This window comes from Neoarius graeffei, chromosome 1 (genome assembly GCF_027579695.1).
Source record: "Neoarius graeffei isolate fNeoGra1 chromosome 1, fNeoGra1.pri, whole genome shotgun sequence".
NCBI classification, from domain to species: domain Eukaryota; kingdom Metazoa; phylum Chordata; class Actinopteri; order Siluriformes; family Ariidae; genus Neoarius; species Neoarius graeffei.
In genome coordinates, this window is record NC_083569.1 from 123,956,129 (window position 1) to 123,976,671 (window position 20,543).

General features: G+C 41.6%; 1 protein-coding gene across 3 annotated transcripts in view; it reads left to right on the forward strand.

Moving 5' to 3' along the window:
- LOC132889736 (corticotropin-releasing factor receptor 2) overlaps window positions 1–20,543 on the forward strand; it is a 191,202-nt gene that overhangs the window by 129,500 nt on the left and 41,159 nt on the right. For all 3 annotated transcript variants that reach the window (XM_060926535.1, XM_060926543.1, XM_060926552.1), the window contains exon 9: window positions 8,494–8,579. In XM_060926535.1, the coding sequence (XP_060782518.1) occupies window positions 8,494–8,579 (86 nt within the window). The remainder of the gene's footprint in view (window positions 1–8,493; window positions 8,580–20,543) is intronic.

Genomic DNA, 20,543 nt, shown 5'->3' on the forward strand with positions numbered 1-20,543 from the left:
TTATGAATGCATTCTCTTACAATCATAATTTGGCTTCAGAGCAAATTGATCAATGTCTGCTGCTCTCTGTCTGTCTCTTTATATGTTGTGGGGGTGTAATTATATATTTTTTTCTGGCCACTCTTCCATAAAGCCTGCTCTGTGGAGTGTATGGCTTAAAGTGGTCATATGGACAGATACTCCTGTCTCCGCTATGGATTTTTGCAGCTCCTTCAGTGTTATATTTTCCTTGCCACCGTTACCACAGGCTTGCTCATTGGGGCTAGATTAGGGCTAGATTAGGGATAAAATTAGCTCATGTTTCAAGTCATTTCAATTCTGTAAAGCTGCTTTGCGATAATGTCAATTGTTAAAAGTGCTATAAAAATAAACTTGACTTGATCTTTTGTGTCTTTGTTGCATCTCTAATTAATGCTCTCCTTGCCCGGTCTGTGAGTTTTAGTGGACGGGGCTTTCTCTTGTCAGGTTTGTAGTGGTGTCATATTCTTTTCATTTTGCTATAATGGATTTAATGGTGCTCCGTGGGATATTCAAAGTTTGGGGATTTTTTTTTCCTTATAGCCCAATCCTGATGTATACTTCTCCACAACTTTGTCTCTGACCTGTTTGGAGGCTCCTTGGCTTTCATGTTGCTTGCTTGGTAGTGTTGCAGAGTCAGGGTCCTTCCAGAATAGGTTGATTTTATACAGACATAATGTGACAGATCATATGACACTTTGATTGGACACAGGTGGATCTTAATCATCTAATTATATGACTTATGAAGTGAATTGTTTGGACCAGCTCTTATTTAGGGGTTTCATACGAAAGGGGGTGAATACCTATGCACACTCCTGATTTCTGTTTTTTTTTTTCATTTTAATTATTGTTTGTGTCACAATAAAACATCTTGCACCTTTAAAGTGGTAGGGCATGTTGTGTAAATCAAATGGTGCTAACCCCCCCAAAATTCATTTTAATTCCAGCTTGTAATGCGTCAAAACAGGACAAACACGAAGGGGAATGAATACTTTTGCAAAACACTGTACATGGACTTTGTGGTACGAATTGCATGTCATTAAGTACTAAAGAAGTACAGAGAGGCAGGCTTCAGAATGGAATATTGCATTCCGAATGAAGTGTCACCAAGCAAATATCGTAAGAAAGCTCCAGCAGTTGGTTTTACCCAGGTCACCGAACTCCTGTATGCAGATGATGAGGCTCTTCTTGCCAACTCTGTCGAGGAACTGAAGAACATCTTCAAATTCTATGACCGAGCATTCACATGGTTTGGATTACAGATGCCATTTAGCAAAACTGAGACAATGGCCTTTAACATTGGTGATGAAATCAAGAACCAGGAGAGCTTGACGCTCCTTGAGAATCTTGCAGTTGGTAAAGAGGTTGATGCTGTCTACCTTGATCTATCTAAAGCATTTGACAAAGTCTCCCATCATATCCTCCTCAACAAACTCCATACCTTTGGCGTATCAGGACCTCTGCTTGAATAGTTCAAAAGTTACTTGTCCAACAGGCAGCAACATGTTGTCTTGGATGGTGCATTTTCTGACTGGCTACCTGTAACATCTGGCGTTCCACAGGGCTCCATTCTTGGTCCTCTGCTGTTTCTTGTGTACATCAATGATATGCCCTAGTACCGTATATCCAAGGCGACTCCAATTTTGCACTATTTGCTGATGACTCCAAGCTTTATAAGATCATCCAGACTGAATTGTCCAAGCCATCACTTCAAAATGACATCAGTAATCTTCATCAATGGAGCGTCGACTCCAACATGCTATTTAATATGAGCAAATGCAAAGTCTTACACATGACCAAGAAGAGATCTGAATGCTCACCTGATGTACAGTATCATCTGGGCAACGAAATTCTTGAAAAGGATGACCACACCCAAGACCTCAGTGTTACAGTCTCCTGTGATCTGTCATGGTCCAAACATATTGAAAATATGTGTGCCAAGGCAAGCAAGGCCTTTGGCCTGGTGAAGCGTACATGTGGAAGATACATCACTGATATAAGAACCAGGAAGCATCTTTACTGCTCACTAGTGAGACCACAGCCTGAATATGCTTCCTGTGTTTGGTCACCATGCACTGTCAAACATCAGCGGCTCATTGAGAATATACAGCGACGAACCACCAAGTTCGTCCTTAATTATCCCAAGGACTTGACATACAATGAAAGGCTGTTCATACTGGAACTCCAACCACTGGAACACAGATGTCAGATATTTGACCTGGTCCAACTATACAAGTTTAAGAATGTACAAGCTATCACAGAAGAAGGAAATTATCTCCTGGTTCCTAATGAAACAAGGTACCAAACAAGAAACTTTGACAAGAATAATCTTGTTCCAATGGTGAAGTTCAAGCAGAATTACTACAGGTCTTCATTCTTTCCAAGATTGATCGATCTGTGGAATAGCCTCCCAAGCGAAATGAAATATCAACAGTCTCTGTACAAATTCAAAACCTGCATTAACTCTTTCTACTACATGAAACAAGCATTTTATCAAGCCCCATAAACTGTATTAGTCATTATATGTAGGTTGTTTAGACATTTTATATATCTCATTATTATATATTTTGACAACCAAATTAAGATTGACTTTTTTTTAGCCTAAATGAACTCCTTTTAAAGTACAATTTTTTTTATTCCTTTAAATTAGTGTATATATACATTTTTCCCTTTGTGGGAAGGGTTGTCAATTGGGACGAGAGTCCTGTTTCCTTTTCCAGTCACAAAAATTAATTTTTTGTTTCATAGTATTTTTTATGTTTGATTTTTGTTTGTGTATATAGATAATCTTTTTGGTCTGTAACATTTTGCAGTTGTGACAAATAAACTAAACTAAACTTGATAACTGTTGGAAATAATAAAATCAAGAACATACAAAGTTTCAAATACCTTGGATATACCATGACAAACAATAAAATGAATACCTCACATTTCTTGCATGCCAGGATTGGGGCCACTTTTCAGAAATGGAATGATTAGATTAGATGATACTTTATTAATCCCAGAGGGAAATTCAAGGTATCCAGTAACATTTCCACATTGCACAAGATCAATACAAAACTAACTACTGTAGCATTATACAAGGAAATCGTATAAAAAACTAAAATACAAAATACTAAAGAAATAAAACATTACCAATAAGAGCAAGTAATAGAATATACAGCTGTCAGTGTCGGAATTAGTGAGGTAGTGCAGTTGGCAGTAACCAGTCACAGTGCAAATAAGAGTGTAATGAGCAGTGCAAATACTTTGTGGACAGTTACATACATGTGCAGTGTGTTTAGTGGTATATGATAAATAAAAAAGCATAGTCTATTACATAATAGGCATAGTTAAAGTACATATCAGTACATATAGTACATGTAATAGTGTGATAGTATACGCTATATAATATTAAATTAATATGTAAATATTAAGTTAGTACAGTATATATAGCAGTATGTATAATATATAAGTGTAGGTACATTATAACATACTGGCTTATCTACAAATATCTGTATATACCCATCTATGCATATAATGTACATCTATGTAAGCAGCAGAAAAGTGCAATGGACGTGAAATGAGCAGTGTAACTAGTCCTGAGTACAGCAGAGTCACAGAGTTTTATTTTTGCTGAGCCAGGAGGAGTTGAACAGTCTAATGGCCTGAGGGACAAAAGACTTCCTGAATCTGTCCATGGTGCAGGGCAGAGACAACAGTCTGCCACTGAACGAGCTCCTGTGCCTGATGATGGTGCCATGCAGAGGGTGGTGAACATTGTCCATGATTGAGAGCAGTTTGCTCAGGGCCCTTCACTCTGCCACTGATGTAAGGGACTCCAGCTCAGTTCCCAGCACAGAGCCAGCTTTCCTCACCAGCCTGTCGAGCCGTCCAGCATCTCTCTTCTTAATGCTGCCTCCCCAACACACTACAGCACAGAAGAGGACACTGGCTACCACAGACTGATAGAACATCAGCAGCAGCTTTTGGCAGATCCTGAAGGACCCACGCCTCCTCAGGAAGTAGAGTCTGCTCTGACCCTTCCTGTAGAGGGTATCAGTGTTCACTGTCCAGTCCAGCTTGTCATCCAGATGTACACCCAGGTACTTGTAGGTCCTGACCATCTCCACATCGACCCCCTCAATAGAGATTGGCTGCAGAGTCGGCCTGGACCTTCTAAAGTCCACAAACATTTCTTTTGTTTTGCCAATGCTCAGCTGCAGGTGGTTGGATTTACACCACAACACAAAGTCCTGTATCAGGCTCCTGTACTCCTCCTCCTGTCCATCATGAACACATCCCACAATCGCAGTATCGTCTGAGAACTTCTGCATGTGGCAAGACTCCGAGATGTATTTGAAGTCTGATGTGTAGAGAGTGAACAGAACTGGAGAGAGCACAGTCCCTTGTGGTGCTCCCGTGCTGCTTATCACCATGTCAGAAATGCCGTCCCTGATCCTGACATGTTGTGGTCTCCCGGTCAGGTAGTCTGTGATCCAGGAGACCAGATGTGTGTCCACCTCCATCTCCTGCAACTTGTCTCTCAATAGAAGGGGCTGGATGGTGTTAAAGGCACTGGAGAAGTCAAAAAACATGATCCTCACTGTGTCGCTCCCCTTGTCCAGATGAGAGTGGTTCCTGTGTAGAAGATAGAGGATGGCGTCATCCACTCCCACCTTCTCCTGGTACGCGAACTGCAGTGGGTCCTCAGGATGGTGGACCTGGGGTCTGAGGAGGTTCAGCAGCAGTCGCTCCATGGTCTTCATCATGTGTGATGTCAAAGCGACCAGCCTGTAGTCATTCAGTTCCTTTGGATGTATTTTCTTGGGAACTGGAATGAGGCACGACATCTTCCACATGACAGGAACCCTCCCGAGGCAAAGACTCAGGTTAAAGACATGTTGGACAGGCTCCAGCAGTTGGGCAGCACAGGCCCTCAGCATCCTGGGACACACCTTGTCCGGGCCTGCTGCCTTCTTGGGGTGGAGTCTCCTCAGCTCTCTCCTGACTTGGTCTGCGGTGAAGATGGGGGGACTGGGGGAGTGGATGTGTATTCCATCTGCAGGAGGTGTTGATGGCTCTGATGATGATGATGTTGGTGGTGGGGGTGAGGGCTGATCTGCCGGTGATGGTGACGAGGTGACAACTGCTGCAGGAGGAGGGGAGGAGGGGGCAGCAGGAGCAGGACAATCAAACCTGTTGAAGAAGTGGTTAAACTGGTTTGCCATGTCCTTGCCCCCATCTGCTGAGCTGCCGCTGTTCTTCTTGCAGCCTGTGATGGTTTTCATCCCATCCCAGACCTCCTTCATGTTGTTTTCTTGCAGCTTCTATTCCACCTTTTTCCTGTATAACTCCTTGGCCTCTTTTAGCCGGACTTTGAGTTCCCCTTGTATGTGCTTCAGCTCTGACTTGTCTCCATCTTTGAACGCCCTCTACTTTTGGTTGAGGAGGCCCTTGACTTCACGGGTAATCCAGGGCTGCTTGTTTGTAAAGCAGCATACAGTTTTTGTGGGAACAGCAATGTTCCTGTAAAAGTTCAAGTAGTCCATTATGCAGTGTGTCACCTCCTCAATGTCCTCCCCATGCAGGTCTAACAGTACATTCCAGTCGGTCATCTCGAAGCAGTCCTTAAGAGTTTCCTCTGCCTTGGGAGACTAGGTCCTGAATGAACGCATGGTGGTGGGCTGCCTCAGAACCATTGGTTTGTACTGAGGCTGTAGGAGAACCAGATTATGGTCAGATCTCCCCAGCGGTGGTAGTGGGATTGCCCTGTATGTGTCCCTTACATTGGCATACAATAGGTCTATGGTCCTGTTTTTCCTAGTGGGACAGTCCACAACCTGATGAAAGGCAGGGGGAGTGGAGTCCAGAGTGACATGGTTAAAATCCCCAGAGATTGCAAAGAAAGCCTCAGGGTGTTGTGTCTGCAGCGCTGTTATGGTGGAGTGAATGACGCCACACGCTGCCTGCACATCCGCACGCGGAGGAATGTAAACACAGGTGAAAATGGCGTGTGTAAACTCCCGAGGCATATAATATGGTCAGAGACTCACCGCTAACAGTTCAATGTCCCAGCAGCAGATGATCACCTTAATGTTTATGTGTCCCGGGTTGCACCATCTGGTGTTAATAAACAGTGCAAGTCCCCCACCTTTGCGTTTGCCGCTCAGCTTCGCATCCCTGTCTGCTCTCACTGTAGTGAATCCAGGTAGCTCTACATTAAAATCCAGTGTGTCGCTGTTAAGCCACGTCTCCGTGAAACACAACAAACTACACTCCCTGTAGAGCTTCTGGGTTTTCACCAGTCCTGCCAGCTCATCAGTTTTGTTGGTTAGTGAGTTCACATTCCCCATAAGCACCAACGGAACTGAGGGTTTGTACCTCCACTGCCCTTCCATCTTCTTAGCCTTGTGCTTGGCCCCAGCTCTGCAACCCCGGTACCTCCTCCTCAATTCCGCAGGTATTGAGTGGACAATGCCCTCACGTCCCCTCGGTCATAGGGTGAGCAGTTATTCCCAAGTATAAACACAAAAATCTCTGCTGCATTGCATGTTGACACCAGAAATATCCATAAGATATAATAATAATACACACCAGATGTGTGTAGTTGTAAAAAGACTAAAAGAAAAATGCTAAAAGAAAGTACTAAAATCAAAGAAAGATGATACAGACAGAGCTACTAGAGAGGCCGCAGCTCTGCGTCAGCACAACTTGTTGTCCAGGTGGAATGAGCTAAAGCATGTGCTGACAGACCACTGAATTGTCATTGTCATCATTGGCAGTGGCTGTCCATCACTAGCGATGATGATTACTTCATTAGGATGTGCAGAAATGCAGATGGGCTGCGAGGCCCAGACCAGAGTGACAGAGCTGTCCACAGTGACAGCATGAACAGCCTGACAGAGCTGTCTTGGAATGCCTGGCCTCATGAGCTCCTGTCCTCACCTAACAAAGCACATTACACAGTAAGGTAAGACAAATGATGTCATGCCCCCATCGTGTTGTCTCTTTGGACGTCCAGACTTGATGCCAAGTGGTGCACAAAAGTGCCACAGACCTGACGGGTATGGAAGTTACCCCGCAGTGACAACTGACTTGCCAAGTGATGACATCTGCTGGCCATTTGAGTGGCTCTTCCGCATGTCATCTGGTGGTGTGCCATTGACCCTGTTGGATTCATCTGCCACATTGCACCGAAAAGCGCCCTGCTGCCAGCACATTATTGGTGATATACTATTTAACCCATAGCTGGAACCCAGGCAGGCGCTATGACTCTGGGTCAGAACAGACCTGGGAGCAACGGTGATTAAGCGGTAACTCCACTGTCCCCAATAATCAAGTCCTCCCAGACCTGAGACTCACTACTGGTTGCAGTTTAAAGTCATACCCAGGACTAGCCCATCGAATCCAGTTATCAACAAGAGTGAAATTTTTCACAACATGTGTGCATTCCTGCATTCTGTATTGTATACAGGCTTGGGCTTTAATGGAAAGTGAACTGGATAAAGTTGACACCATATGGCATGGTTTCTTGAGAAGGATGGTGTAAGGTGGATATGTGTGTAAAAATGTACCTAGCAGGAAAGAACAGGTGAAAAATGTTTATCCACAAACTCAAGCAGATGGAAAGCTGGACTGGAGCTTTAAAATATCAAACAAACAACTGTGTGAGATCACCAACATGCTTCCTATCCACAACTTCTGTTACGGCCAACATCTTAAGTATATCCGATATATCTGGTAACTTGAGAACAGTGCACTTCAAAAGCAGGTGTTGTTTGATATCAGAACTCCTAGGAAAGTAGGAGTTGAGGTGCTGTTGGGTATGGATACCCAACAGGCAAGGAGAGTGATGATGGACAAGATAGCCTCAAAGGACCTGATGGGTGTCATATTTCTACCCTTATCCCACTAGGAGCGCCCCAAGGCCCATACTGTGCCACGTGGGGAAAACATGATGATGGCTAATGATGATGATGATGACTGACTAGATTACAAACACATTGTGTATTTTTATTTATAACTAGTGTTTTTTGTTTTTGTTGTTTTTTTCCCCAAAATTTAGAACCAAAATTTTCCAGATAGCTGTGTTCATGATATATTCCACATTCTGCTGCATCCATAATTAGAATATTATTCCAGAAGAATTTCCCAAAATGTCAGTTATTGTTGGATTGGTGTTTGATTTTATGCTGAAAAGTTGACATTAAATTATATATTATTGTAAAAATTTTTCCATGGGACATGTCCTCACTGTAAAATAAATATCTTCAGTCTAACAGTGTAAACAAACAAACTTGAATTTGGTTATTAAGTATGCAAATGTATGCATTTTTAATTAGATAAAGCTTTACATTATTGCCCTGGAAAAAAAAAAATCATTATATAACTGGTGTGTGTGTGTGTGTGTGTGTGTGTGTGTAAAATATACATTCCGTACACATGTGAACATGATATATGTGATGTTATGTGATGTTTTTTTCTCTGCTGTAGATAAACTTCGTGTTCCTGTTCAACATCGTCCGCATTCTCATGACGAAGCTGCGAGCCTCCACCACATCAGAGACCATACAGTACAGGTACGTCTCGGAGAAATGACATACACTTCATAATGAGTTTCTTCACCAGCTTATCACATTACTGAGAAAATGCAAGGGAGCGTAAACTCCTCGGTCCAGCTTTAGGTCTGACTTTTACAAAGCACTGGCAGTGTAGTCTCAATCCATAAACGTTACATAAACATCTCCTTACTTGAAGAAAACTGCATCGTGTCAACAATTACACACTTTTTTTTATTATCAGTGGAGTGTCTGCTGTACAAGTCCCTGTGAATGAGTTGTTACCATAGAAACGATAATGAATTAGAACGAGTGCATTAGTTATGTTCATGTTGGCATATTAATGCACAAATCTTTAAAACTGAAAATAAAATCAGTTCAAGACAAGCGAACTCTTTTTTTTTAAAAATAATGATAAGCCTTTTCAGAACAGTCTGTTTTTGGGGATATGATAAACCCAGGTGTAATGATTTTGACGGTAATTTACAGTACAGTGTTATGGAGTTATCATTATAAGAAGCATAAAGAGATGTTTCTGAGGACAGCCTAATCGATATTAGTAAAGGTCACTCGATTAGTGATTTATTTTTCGTTTTATCTGTGGCAGTCAGAGAAAAACAGCATCTCAGCTCTGAATAATAAAGCAGTGCTGCACCTGCTGAGTGTGACAGTGTGTCTTTCTTTCCTTCATTATCTCATAAATAAAGCTCACGTGCATGCGAATGCTCACCCACCGCTGTTGATTTGGCTTCAACGTTCTCTAACGTATGCCAGACTGAAAAGTTGGCATTTTGTCTTTCTTCCCTTGTGGCATTTCAGAGTCCTGGGAGCTTTCAGAAAATAAATAAATCAATAAATAAATAAATAAACTTCTGAGGTTTGAGGATTGAGACTTGCTTGCGATAATGAGGACACTACAGCGGCAAGTCTAGACATATTTCACGTCTCATGGAAAGTTGAAAAATGAAAGTTGATCTTCGGGACATTTTTTTTTCTCTCCCATGAAGTTATATTTTAATATTTAATAATCCATAGAAATGATTTCAATATGGTTTGAAGAGAACACTACTGTAACATCTGCACGAGAGCTGTGATTGGATTCTATATGCTGACATGCTTCCTTCAGAAACAGGAAATGTTGAAGTGCTTGAACAACCAATAGCGATAAGCCACATTCCTACCCTAACTGAACAAACCTCACAATGGAGCACTTGCATGTGACGTCACAGCCGATCCAGATTGTGACAGACGCCATCTTGTCGGTCAAACGCCATATTCCGCCTTCTACTTCTACTTCTGGTTCTACTTCTGCTTTTACTTCTACCTTTTCTTCTGGAAAACCCTACTATATACAATTCTACTACAACGGCTGCGGCTACAAGCTCTCCCTACCTGTGCATGTTTTTTATGTTTTTTGTGTGTATTTTTGCGTGTTGTTCGTCTGTACCGGACTTCAATATCCACTACAACCGTATGGACTTACTGGACATTGGTTTCCAGCAGAAAATGACGGTTTGTAGCGATTTCCATCGCATGCACAACATTCCGGACGAGAAAAAAAAAAAAACATTCCGGACGAGATAGCGAGACCAGCAGGGTCTCCGTGGATTGTTATCGGAAGCAAAGCGAAGGAGGCGGTGCCAGGAGCGGAAGCAAAAGCGAGGCTGCAGAGCCGGCCTGTTGACTAAGCTCAGAAAACAGCTACTCAAATCTCCACTGCCAAGCCTCTACCTCTCCAACGCCAGATCCATGTAAACAACACGGACGATTTGGAATTACCTTATTCTATAATCGGCTGGTCAGTGCTATACTCAATACTTAAGTGACTTACCCATCCAATGAGGATTCTTGTTTACAAGATGCCACATCTGAGTCGCTGACAAATCCTGAATTTCTGTAAAGATAACTGTGCAGAGATTTATAAGCACGCAGTGCTTCATCACTGAACAGCGAGAGAAAGTTAATGAGGTAATTATACATGTCCGGGTATTCCGCTGGCAGTTCAAAATCTGGTCGTGAAAACTCCGTCCGGAAAGCCATAAGGGTCACAAATCTGTAGATCGTTTATTTTAGACATATATCTAGTTATCTGTTCATTAGAAAAATGAGCCGTGTAGTCTGTCGGTTGAAATTGATCCATTCTGTACACGAGTGCAGCAGTATTCAGTGGTGTTTTTGACCGACAAGATGGTGGTTGTGTACTTTCCGGTCACGTGACTGCAAGATCTCTATAGCTTAGCGAGTGAGCTAAATATGGAAGAGTGAAGAGTGGGTTTTTTTCCAGCTGTGGAGGATTTCACACCCTGTGTTATTGTTGGAGATTGAATTCTTCATCAGTCTGAGCATTCCTGGTTCCTGTAAGAGAAGTCTCCAAAACTCTTCCATGCAAATAAACATTTATCCAACCTTTATCCTTTGTTGTAAAAGGGAATAATGTGTGTGAAGACACACAGCTGAAAAATGCACCGAAGACTGAAACTATATTGTACTGTAGAGCAAGACACACCCCCAGGGGTGGGGCATATTTAATTTGACAAACACAAGAGGAGTACAGGATCACAAAAATGTCATAGAAGTATTGAACTATAATATTAAAGCAAGGAGAGGAGAAAGAAACTGCCAGTGTTGTGAACGAAAACATGATGGTATGGTTTATTTATAATCAAGAAGCCTGCAGTCAATCTGGTATTATATGGAGAGGTAATATTCCTGCTGGCTCAGGTTCAGACCAGGAATATCCATGGAGGCATCAGTAATAGCAGCACTGCTTGTAAAGTTCATGGAGGACCTCACGCAGGTTTTAGCATAGCCTGGAAGCTGACTAGTGATCCATACCTCACAACTGACTCAGTAAAAACCTGGATCCATGCAATCCATGCTTGACGACAATTCCCAGTGGGCCAAACTGATTCTTCTTGTTTGTAGAGCGCCCAGTCATCTCCTCTCTATTGTTTTAGGAGGAATATCTCCAAAACGTTTTGTCATACTGGTGTCTATAACAGATACAAACAGCTCTGAAACACTGAATTTAATTCACTTCTGCCAAGGTGTGTTTGGAGTTCCTTACAACATGTGTAAACCTCATCCCACAGAACTAGCATAAATCAGACACGTAGCATGCTAACTACAGTGGTGCTTGAAAGTTTGTGAACCCTTTAGAATTTTCTATATTTCTGCATAAATATGACCTAAAACATCATCAGATTTTCACACAAGTCCTAAAAGTAGATAAAGAGAACCCAGTTAAACAAATGAGATAAAAATATTATACTTGGTCATTTATTTATTGAGGAAAATGATCCAATATTACATATCTGTGAGTGGCAAAAGTATGTGAACCTTTGCATTCAGTATCTGGTGTGACCCCCTTGTGCAGCAATAACTGCAACTAACCGTTTGCGGTAACTGTTGATCAGTCCTGCACACCAGCTTGGAGGAATTTTAGCCCATTCCTCCGTACAGAACAGCTTCAACTCTGGGATGTTGGTGGGTTTCCTCACATGAACTGCTCGCTTCAGGTCCTTCCACAACATTTCGATTGGATTAAGGTCAGGACTTTGACTTGGTCATTCCAAAACATTCACTTTATTCTTCTTTAACCATTCTTTGGTAGAACGACTTGTATGCTTAGGGTCGTTGTCTTGCTGCATGACCCACCTTCTCTTGAGATTTAGTTCATGGACAGATGTCCTGATATTTTCCTTTAGAATTTGCTGGTATAATTCAGAATTCCTTGTTCCAACAATGATGGCAAGCCATCCTGGCCCAGATGCAGCAAAACAGGCCCAAACCATGATACTACCACCACCATGTTTCACAGATGGGATAAGGTTCTTATGTTGGAATGCAGTGCTTTCCTTTCTCCAAACATAACGCTTCTCATTGAAATCAAAAAGTTCTATTTTGATCTCATTTGTCCACAAAACATTTTCCAATAGCCTTCTGGCTTGTCCACATGATCTTTAGCAAACTGCAGACGAGCAGCAATGTTCTTTTTGGAGAGCAGTGGCTTTCTCCTTGCAACCCTGCCATGCACACCATTGTTGTTCAGTGTTCTCCTGATGGTGGACTCATGAACATTGGCTAATGTTAATGTGAGAGAGGTCTTCAGTTGCTTAGAAGTTACCTTGGGGTCCTTTGTGACCTCGCCGACTATTACACACCTTGCTCATGGAGTGATCTTTGTTGGTCGACCACTCCTGGGGAGGGTAACAATGGTCTTGAATTTCCTCCATTTGTGCACAATCTGTCTGACTGTGGATTGGTGGAGTCCAAACTCTTTAGAGATGCTTTTGTTACCTTTTCCAGCCTGATGAGCATCAACAACGCTTTTTCTGAGGTCCTCAGAAATCTCCTTTGTTCGTGTCATGATACACTTCCACAAACATGTGTTGTGAAGATCAGACTTTGATAGATCTCTGTTCTTTAAATAAAACAGGGTGCCCACTCACACCTGATTGTCATCCCATTGAATGAAAACACCTGACTCTAATTTCACCTTCAAATTAACTGCTAATCCTCGAGGTTCACATACTTTTGCCACTCACAGATATGTAATATTGGATCATTTTCCTCAATAAATAAATGACCAAGTATAATATTTTTGTCTCATTTGTTTAACTGGGTTCTCTTTATCTACTTTTAGGACTTGTGTGAAAATCTGATGTTGTTTTTGGTCATATTTATGCAGAAATGTAGGAAATTCTAAAGGGTTCACAAACTTTCAAGCACCACTGTACACTTGAGATAATGTGATTTCCTCCCAAACTTCTGGTGATTAAAGGTGTAAGAGGTAAATTTCCCCACAGCTTTCTGCAGTTCTGCATGGACAGACGTAGCACCTCAAAGCATTTATTTACGATTGACTTCTGTTCCTCCTGAGAAATATTATTCCATCGTATTAGGCAAGGCAAGGCAAGTTTATTTCTATAGCGCATTTCATACACAGTGGCAGTTCAGTGTGCTTTACAGAGATAAAAGCAAAACAGTAAACGATAGAAAATAAAATTACATAAAATAAAGGGGGCAGAAGAGAGAAAAAAATAATAATTAAACAATAGTAGAAATAAAGTAATAAAATGCAGTAAAAGTTCAGTAAAAAACAGCAGAATAAAATAGAATAAAAGTTAAGTAAAGTTTAAAACATGCAAAGACTGTAAACGTTAAGTAAAGTTTAAAACATGTAAAGATGTTATTTATCGGTTAGCAGAAAGCATCTGAAAACAGCTTGGTAGTCTAGATTTGAAGCTGCCAACAGCAGGAGCATTTTTGATGTCCTCTGGCAGTTGGTTCCAGAGCTGTACTGCATAGTAGCTAAAAGCTGCTTCACCACACTTTGTTTTAACAACAGGTTTTAATAGTAAATTTTGCTGCTGCGATCTGGTAGATCTGATTGGGTTAGGCCGCTGCAACATATCAGAGAGGTAATTGGGCCCTGTACCATTTAGAGATTTGTACACCAGCAGCAATACTTTAAAGTCAATTCTGTAGCTTACTGGAAGCCAGTGAAGGGACCTTAGAATTGGAGTAATGTGCTCTGTTCTTTTTGTTCGTGTGAGAACCCTAGCCGCTGCATTTTGAACCAGCTGAAGTCGTTTGATGGTCTTTTTTTGGCAGGCCTGTGAAAAGGCCATTGCAGTAATCAACCCTACTAGAGATGAAGGCATGGATAAGTTTTTCCAGATCATTTTTTGACATAAGTCCTCTTAGTTTGGAAATGTTTTTTAGGTGATAAAATGCCGATTTAGTGATTGCTTTCATGTGACTGTCAAAGTTTAGCTCGCTGTCAATGAAAATACCAAGATTTTTAACCATTTCTTTAGTTTTAATCCCCTTTGTGTCAAGAATAGTGGTAATCCTGAGTCTTTCATCTTTTTTCCCAAATAGAATTACTTCTGTTTTATCTGAGTTCAGCTGGAGAAAATTTTGTGACCTCCAGCTGTTGATTTGGTCGATACACTGGTAGAGACATTCAAGGGGGGCATAATCATTAGGTCTCATTCTCTCATCTCATTATCTCTAGCCGCTTTATCCTGTTCTACAGGGTCGCAGGCGAGCTGGAGCCTATCCCAGCTGACTACGGGCGAAAGGCGGGGTACACCCTGGACAAGTCGCCAGGTCATCACAGGGCTGACACATAGACACAGACAACCATTCACACCTACGGTCAATTTAGAGTCACCAGTTAACCTAACCTGCATGTCTTTGGAATGTGGGGGAAACCGGAGCACCTGGAGGAAACCCACGCGGACACGGGGAGAACATGCAAACTCCGCACAGAAAGGCCCTCGCCGGCCACAGGGCTTGAACCCAGACCTTCTTGCTGTGCGGCGACAGCGCTAACCACTACACCACCGTGCTGCCCCTAATCATTAGGCGATAGAGCAAAATAAATTTGGGTGTCATCTGCATAGCAGATATTAGCGCGATTTATTATTATTTGTTTGTCACCAGAGGACAATGCAGTTGCTTTGTGATTATTTTTATCATCAGCTCTAATGACTAATCTCTGATGCATTAGATGAATGAAATCAGGAACCACTTTTGTTTCCATCTGACTTCACTGATGGCTTTATATCAATCTCTCAGTTCACTGGATTTCTGTTTTTTTTTTTCTCCTGGACTTACTTCCTCCACATCGTGACTTTTCTCTTACAATCCCCCCCTTTTTTAAATCTCAAGTTAATATCAGGATTGTTTTGCCAGTGAGGAGTGAGGGTCGTAAGATAATGTAATTTAATTGAAATAATCTTGAAATTAATAAAGTGTCTACAATTATCCTATATAAGCTTAGATTTTATTTTAATACCATAATAAGAGCTATTGGATAAAATCAATATTTTCACTTGATATGAAATTTTTTTTGAAGTGTACTACCCCTATTCCTAAAAAAAAAAACCTGTCACGTCTGAAATCTGTAACTTAAATGCAACAACAACTGGATAAAAGTTATGACATGTTAGTCCTGATCTTTAATAGGGTGGTGGTGCAGTGGTTAGCACTGATGCCTCACAGAAAGAAGGTTCTGGGTTCGAACCTCATGACCGATGAGGTCTTTCTGTGTGGAGTTTGCATGTTCTCCCTGTGCAGAGCATTTTTTTAAGGATTTTCCACGAGGAGACCAACTGGTCTGGGCAATACAATCACAGGCTCCAGAGTCCATGCGGCTGCACCGCTGCGGCATATTCTGTGATGCAAAATGGTTCACCAATCACCATACAGACAAACACACTACAGTGACTACACAGCTATCAAGAGCAATTACCAAGCACAAATGGTATGTCAAAGACACTCAAAGTAATGACATCGGATTCTGACATCAGCCATCTCAGTAACCAAATTTTAGTTTTGTTTTTCTTAACCAACATGATCTTGTGTGTATATCTTATAACATAGATCTTCGTTTTCCTTGTTAAATGTATACTTACATGGTACTTGGTTAATTAATTGCAACTGATTGAACCAAATGATAAGACATAACTTGGTTTAAAATTTGGTCTCCCAGTGAAGCTGGTTTGGCATTGACTAGGAGACCAAATCTGGCCACTGGGGACCCTGTGTCTGTCAGGGCTTCCTCCGGGTGCTCCGGTTTTCTCCTGAAGTTCAAAGACATGCAGGTTAGGTAAAAATACCCAGCCAGTGGGGTTGCACAAGCCAGTACATACTGGTCTCAAGCCTGGATAGATTGGGGAGGGTTGCATCAGGAAGGGCATCCGGTATAAAACCCTATGTCAAATCAAATGTGCGGAACAGATGGGAGCAGCAAGAAGAAGAAGTCCTGACCTTTAATAAGTAAATGATTCTAGTTGTTGGCAAAATGCTGTGGGGTGACAGGAATAAATCACTTGGGGCCATGCTGTCATAAATATCAATGATACATTTTATGTTATATTCAAAAAGGAGAGGATTGTTGCTCCTGAAAATGGAATTCAAATGTGCTGTATATAACTATACTGTATATAAGTAATATAAATGTACTGTATATAAATCTAGTGGAGATAAAAGTGGTGGATTTAAATGTAGTGTATTTAAATGCAGTGTGTATAAATGTATGTATATAAAAATGTTGCATTATATGACCTGATAAGATAAGATAAGATAAGATAAGATAAGATAAGATAAGATAAGATAAGATAAGATAAGATAAGATTGCCTTTTATTATCCCACAAGGGGAAATTTACATTGTTACAGCAGCAAAATATAGAAAGAGAAAAAGATAAGGCAGTGAAGGAGTAGTGCAAAAGTACTAAGTATACAAAAAAGGGTATATACTGTATCAAAAGAAATAAACTACAAATTTAAAGATAAAAATTAACAAATTTGCATAAATTAACAGGTTTGCAGATATACAGTTAACATAAGTGTATTACGCAGGTGGTATTGCACGTACCGTATAAGTATTGCACAGGTATTATTACCAGTATTACACAGGTAGTATCGCACAAGTAAGTAGATATATTGCACAGAAGCCATTTTAACAATGTGTAGCTAGCAGTTTTCTGTAAAGTACTGATGCTGATAGTCAGTGAACACAGTATACATTCAGAGGGGTCTCTATGGATGTACGGTAGAAGTGATCTGGACAGTATTGTTGATTATTGTGAGGAGCGTCTGGTGCTGTGCTTGGTGAGGTGCCGGTTGTACAGTCTCACAGCAGTAGGGAGGAAGGAGCTGCTGTATCTCTCCTTAACACACTGCAGATGGAGGAGCCGGTCACTGAAGGAGCTGCCCAGTGCTGCTACTGTCTCCTGCAGTGGATGGGAGGTGTTCGCCATTAAGGATGACAACTTGGCCAACATCCTTCTCTCCCCCACTATGTCCACTGAATCCAGTGCACAGCCCAGGACAGATCCTGCCTTCCTAATCAGCTTATTAAGTTGCTTCCTCTCTGCTGTTGTGATACTGCTTCCCCAACAGACAACTCCATAGAATATGGCTGATGCCACCACAGAGTCATAAAAAGAGTTCAGAAGTGGACCCTGTACTCCAAAGGCCCTGAGCCTCCTCAGCAGGTGGAGTCTGCTCTGGCCTTTCTTGTACAGGACAGGTGTGTGATCAGTCCAGTCCAGTTTATTGTTCAGATGAACACCCAGGTACTTGTAGCTCCTAACACTCTCAATGTCCTTTCCCTGAATGTTCACTGGGGTAGGTGAAGAGAACCTCATTCTGCAGAAATCCACCACCAGTTCCTTGGTTTTACTTGTATTGATCTGGAGGGAGTTCCATTGGCGCCAGTCCCCAAAATATCAGTGACGTATATCAGTGACAGCACAAGTTTGTGGCAGCCTTCAAACATGGTTGCAACGGACTACGACTCCCAACTGCCACAGCGCCCTCCCTCTTCCAAGTCCTTATTGGGAGTACACCTTTTGCAAATCACACTCCATATATAGACACACCAAACACTCCAGGCCTTTGTGAAGTATTGTTCTGTGTTTCCGTACCTGGTCATACTGAGCCCTTTGTTGTTTTGACCTGACTCTAGTTGTTCTGACTATTCGCTACAGATTTACCAACTCTGAGACTGTGGTTTACCTTTGACATCCTGTTCATACCTCAACTGATCTTTGGCATGAACGTTACTCTGATTCTCGTCTTACAATTTGGATTTGTTCACCAGTTTGCGATACACCTGCTCTGCCCTGCAATTGCATCTGTAAGTGTCTGCACTCTGACAGTGTACAACCTCGATTCCAAAAAAGTTGGGACAAAGTACAAATTGTAAATAAAAACGGAATGCAATGATGTGGAAGTTTCAAAATTCTATATTTTATTCAGAATAGAACATAGATGACATATCAAATGTTTAAACTGAGAAAATGTATCATTTAAAGAGAAAAATTAGGTGATTTAAAATTTCATGACAACAACACATCTCAAAAAAGTTGGGACAAGGCCATGTTTACCACTGTGAGACATCCCCTTTTCTCTTTACAACAGTCTGTAAACGTCTGGGGACTGAGGAGACAAGTTGCTCAAGGTTAGGGATAGGAATGTTAACCCATTCTTGTCTAATGTAGGATTCTAGTTGCTCAACTGTCTTAGGTCTCTTTTGTCGTATCTTCCATTTTATGATGCGCCAAATGTTTTCTATGGGTGAAAGATCTGGACTGCAGGCTGGCCGGTTCAGTACCCGGACCCTTCTTCTTCGCAGCCATGATGCTGTAATTGATGCAGTATGTGGTTTGGCATTGTCATGTTGGAAAATGCAAGGTCTTCCCTGAAAGAGACGTCGTCTGGATGGGAGCATATGTTGCTCTAGAACCTGGATATACCTTTCAGCATTGATGGTGTCTTTCCAGATGTGTAAGCTGCCCATGCCACACGCACTAATGCAACCCCATACCATCAGAGATGCAGGCTTCTGAACTGAGCGCTGATAACAACTCTGGTCGTCCTTCTCCTCTTTAGTCTGAATGACACGGCGTCCCTGATTTCCATAAAGAACTTCAAATTTTGATTCGTCTGACCACAGAACAGTTTTCCACTTTGCCACAGTCCATTTTAAATGAGCCTTGGCCCAGAGAAGACGTCTGCGCTTCTGGATCATGTTTAGATACGGCTTCTTCTTTGAACTATAGAGTTTTAGCTGGCAACAGTGGATGGCACGGTGAATTGTGTTCACAGATAATGTTCTCTGGAAATATTCCTGAGCCCATTTTGTGATTTCCAATACCTGTATGCATGCCTGTATGTGATGCAGTGCCATCTAAGGGCCTGAAGATCACGGGCACCCAGTATGGTTTTCCGGCCTTGACCCTTACGCACAGAGATTCTTCCAGATTCTCTGAATCTTTTGATGATATTATGCACTGTAGATGATGATATGTTCAAACTCATTGCAATTTTACACTGTCGAACTCCTTTCTGATATTGCTCCACTATTTGTCGGCACAGAATTAGGGGGATTGGTGATCCTCTTCCCATCTTTACTTCTGAGAGCCGCTGCCACTCCAAGATGCTCTTTTTATACCCAGTCATGTTAATGACCTATTGCCAATTGACCTAATGAGTTGCAATTTGGTCCTCCAGCTGTTCCTTTTTTGTACCTTTAACTTTTCCAGCCTCTTATTGCCCCTGTCCCAACTTTTTTGAGATGTGTTGCTGTCATGAAATTTCAAATGAGCCAATATTTGGCATGAGATTTCAAAATGTCTCACTTTCGACATTTGATATGTTGTCTATGTTCTATTGTGAATACAATATCAGTTTTTGAGATTTGTAAATTATTGCATTCCGTTTTTATTTACAATTTGTACTTTGTCCCAACTTTTTTGGAATCAGGGTTGTATATAAAAGTGTTGTATTTAAACATGGTGTGCATAAACATATAAATGTGGTGTACATAAATGTAGTGCATATAAAAATGTTATATTTAAATGTTATGAAGATAAATTTAGTGTATATAAAATTTGGTGTTAACATAGTGTACCAAAAGATCCAAAACAGTAACGAGGGCTAGACAAATCGTGATCAGGAAACAGGCAAGAGTCCAAGAACCGGGAATTAGTAAACACAGGCAATCTAAACACAGGGGCTAGGCAAATCGTAATCGGAAGACAGGCGAGGATCGAAAAACCGGGAAGCAAGAGAAACGGGCAAACAAACACAGGGGCTAGGCAAAACGGGAAAAAACGGAAGGCAAAAAGGGTCATACACTGGCAAACAATCAGAATAATAATGCTCAGTAGGCTCATGAAATGTAGAGGCAATACTGTGCGACGAACAAAACAAACTAAGGGGTATAAATACAAGTGGAAACAAAAAGGTACAGGTGATGATGATTAGAACTCGGGGGAACCACTCCTAGGCAGTGGCTCCGGGTTGGCTGACGGAGTGCACGTGGTAGTGACTGGTGTGTGAGAGGGATTGTGGGAAGTGGAGTCCTGAGTGTTGGGTGAGCCCAGGACCGTGCCACAATGTATTCACCCATTGTAACCTTTGGAAGAAAATTAGAAGTAGATTAGACCCATATATACACCATG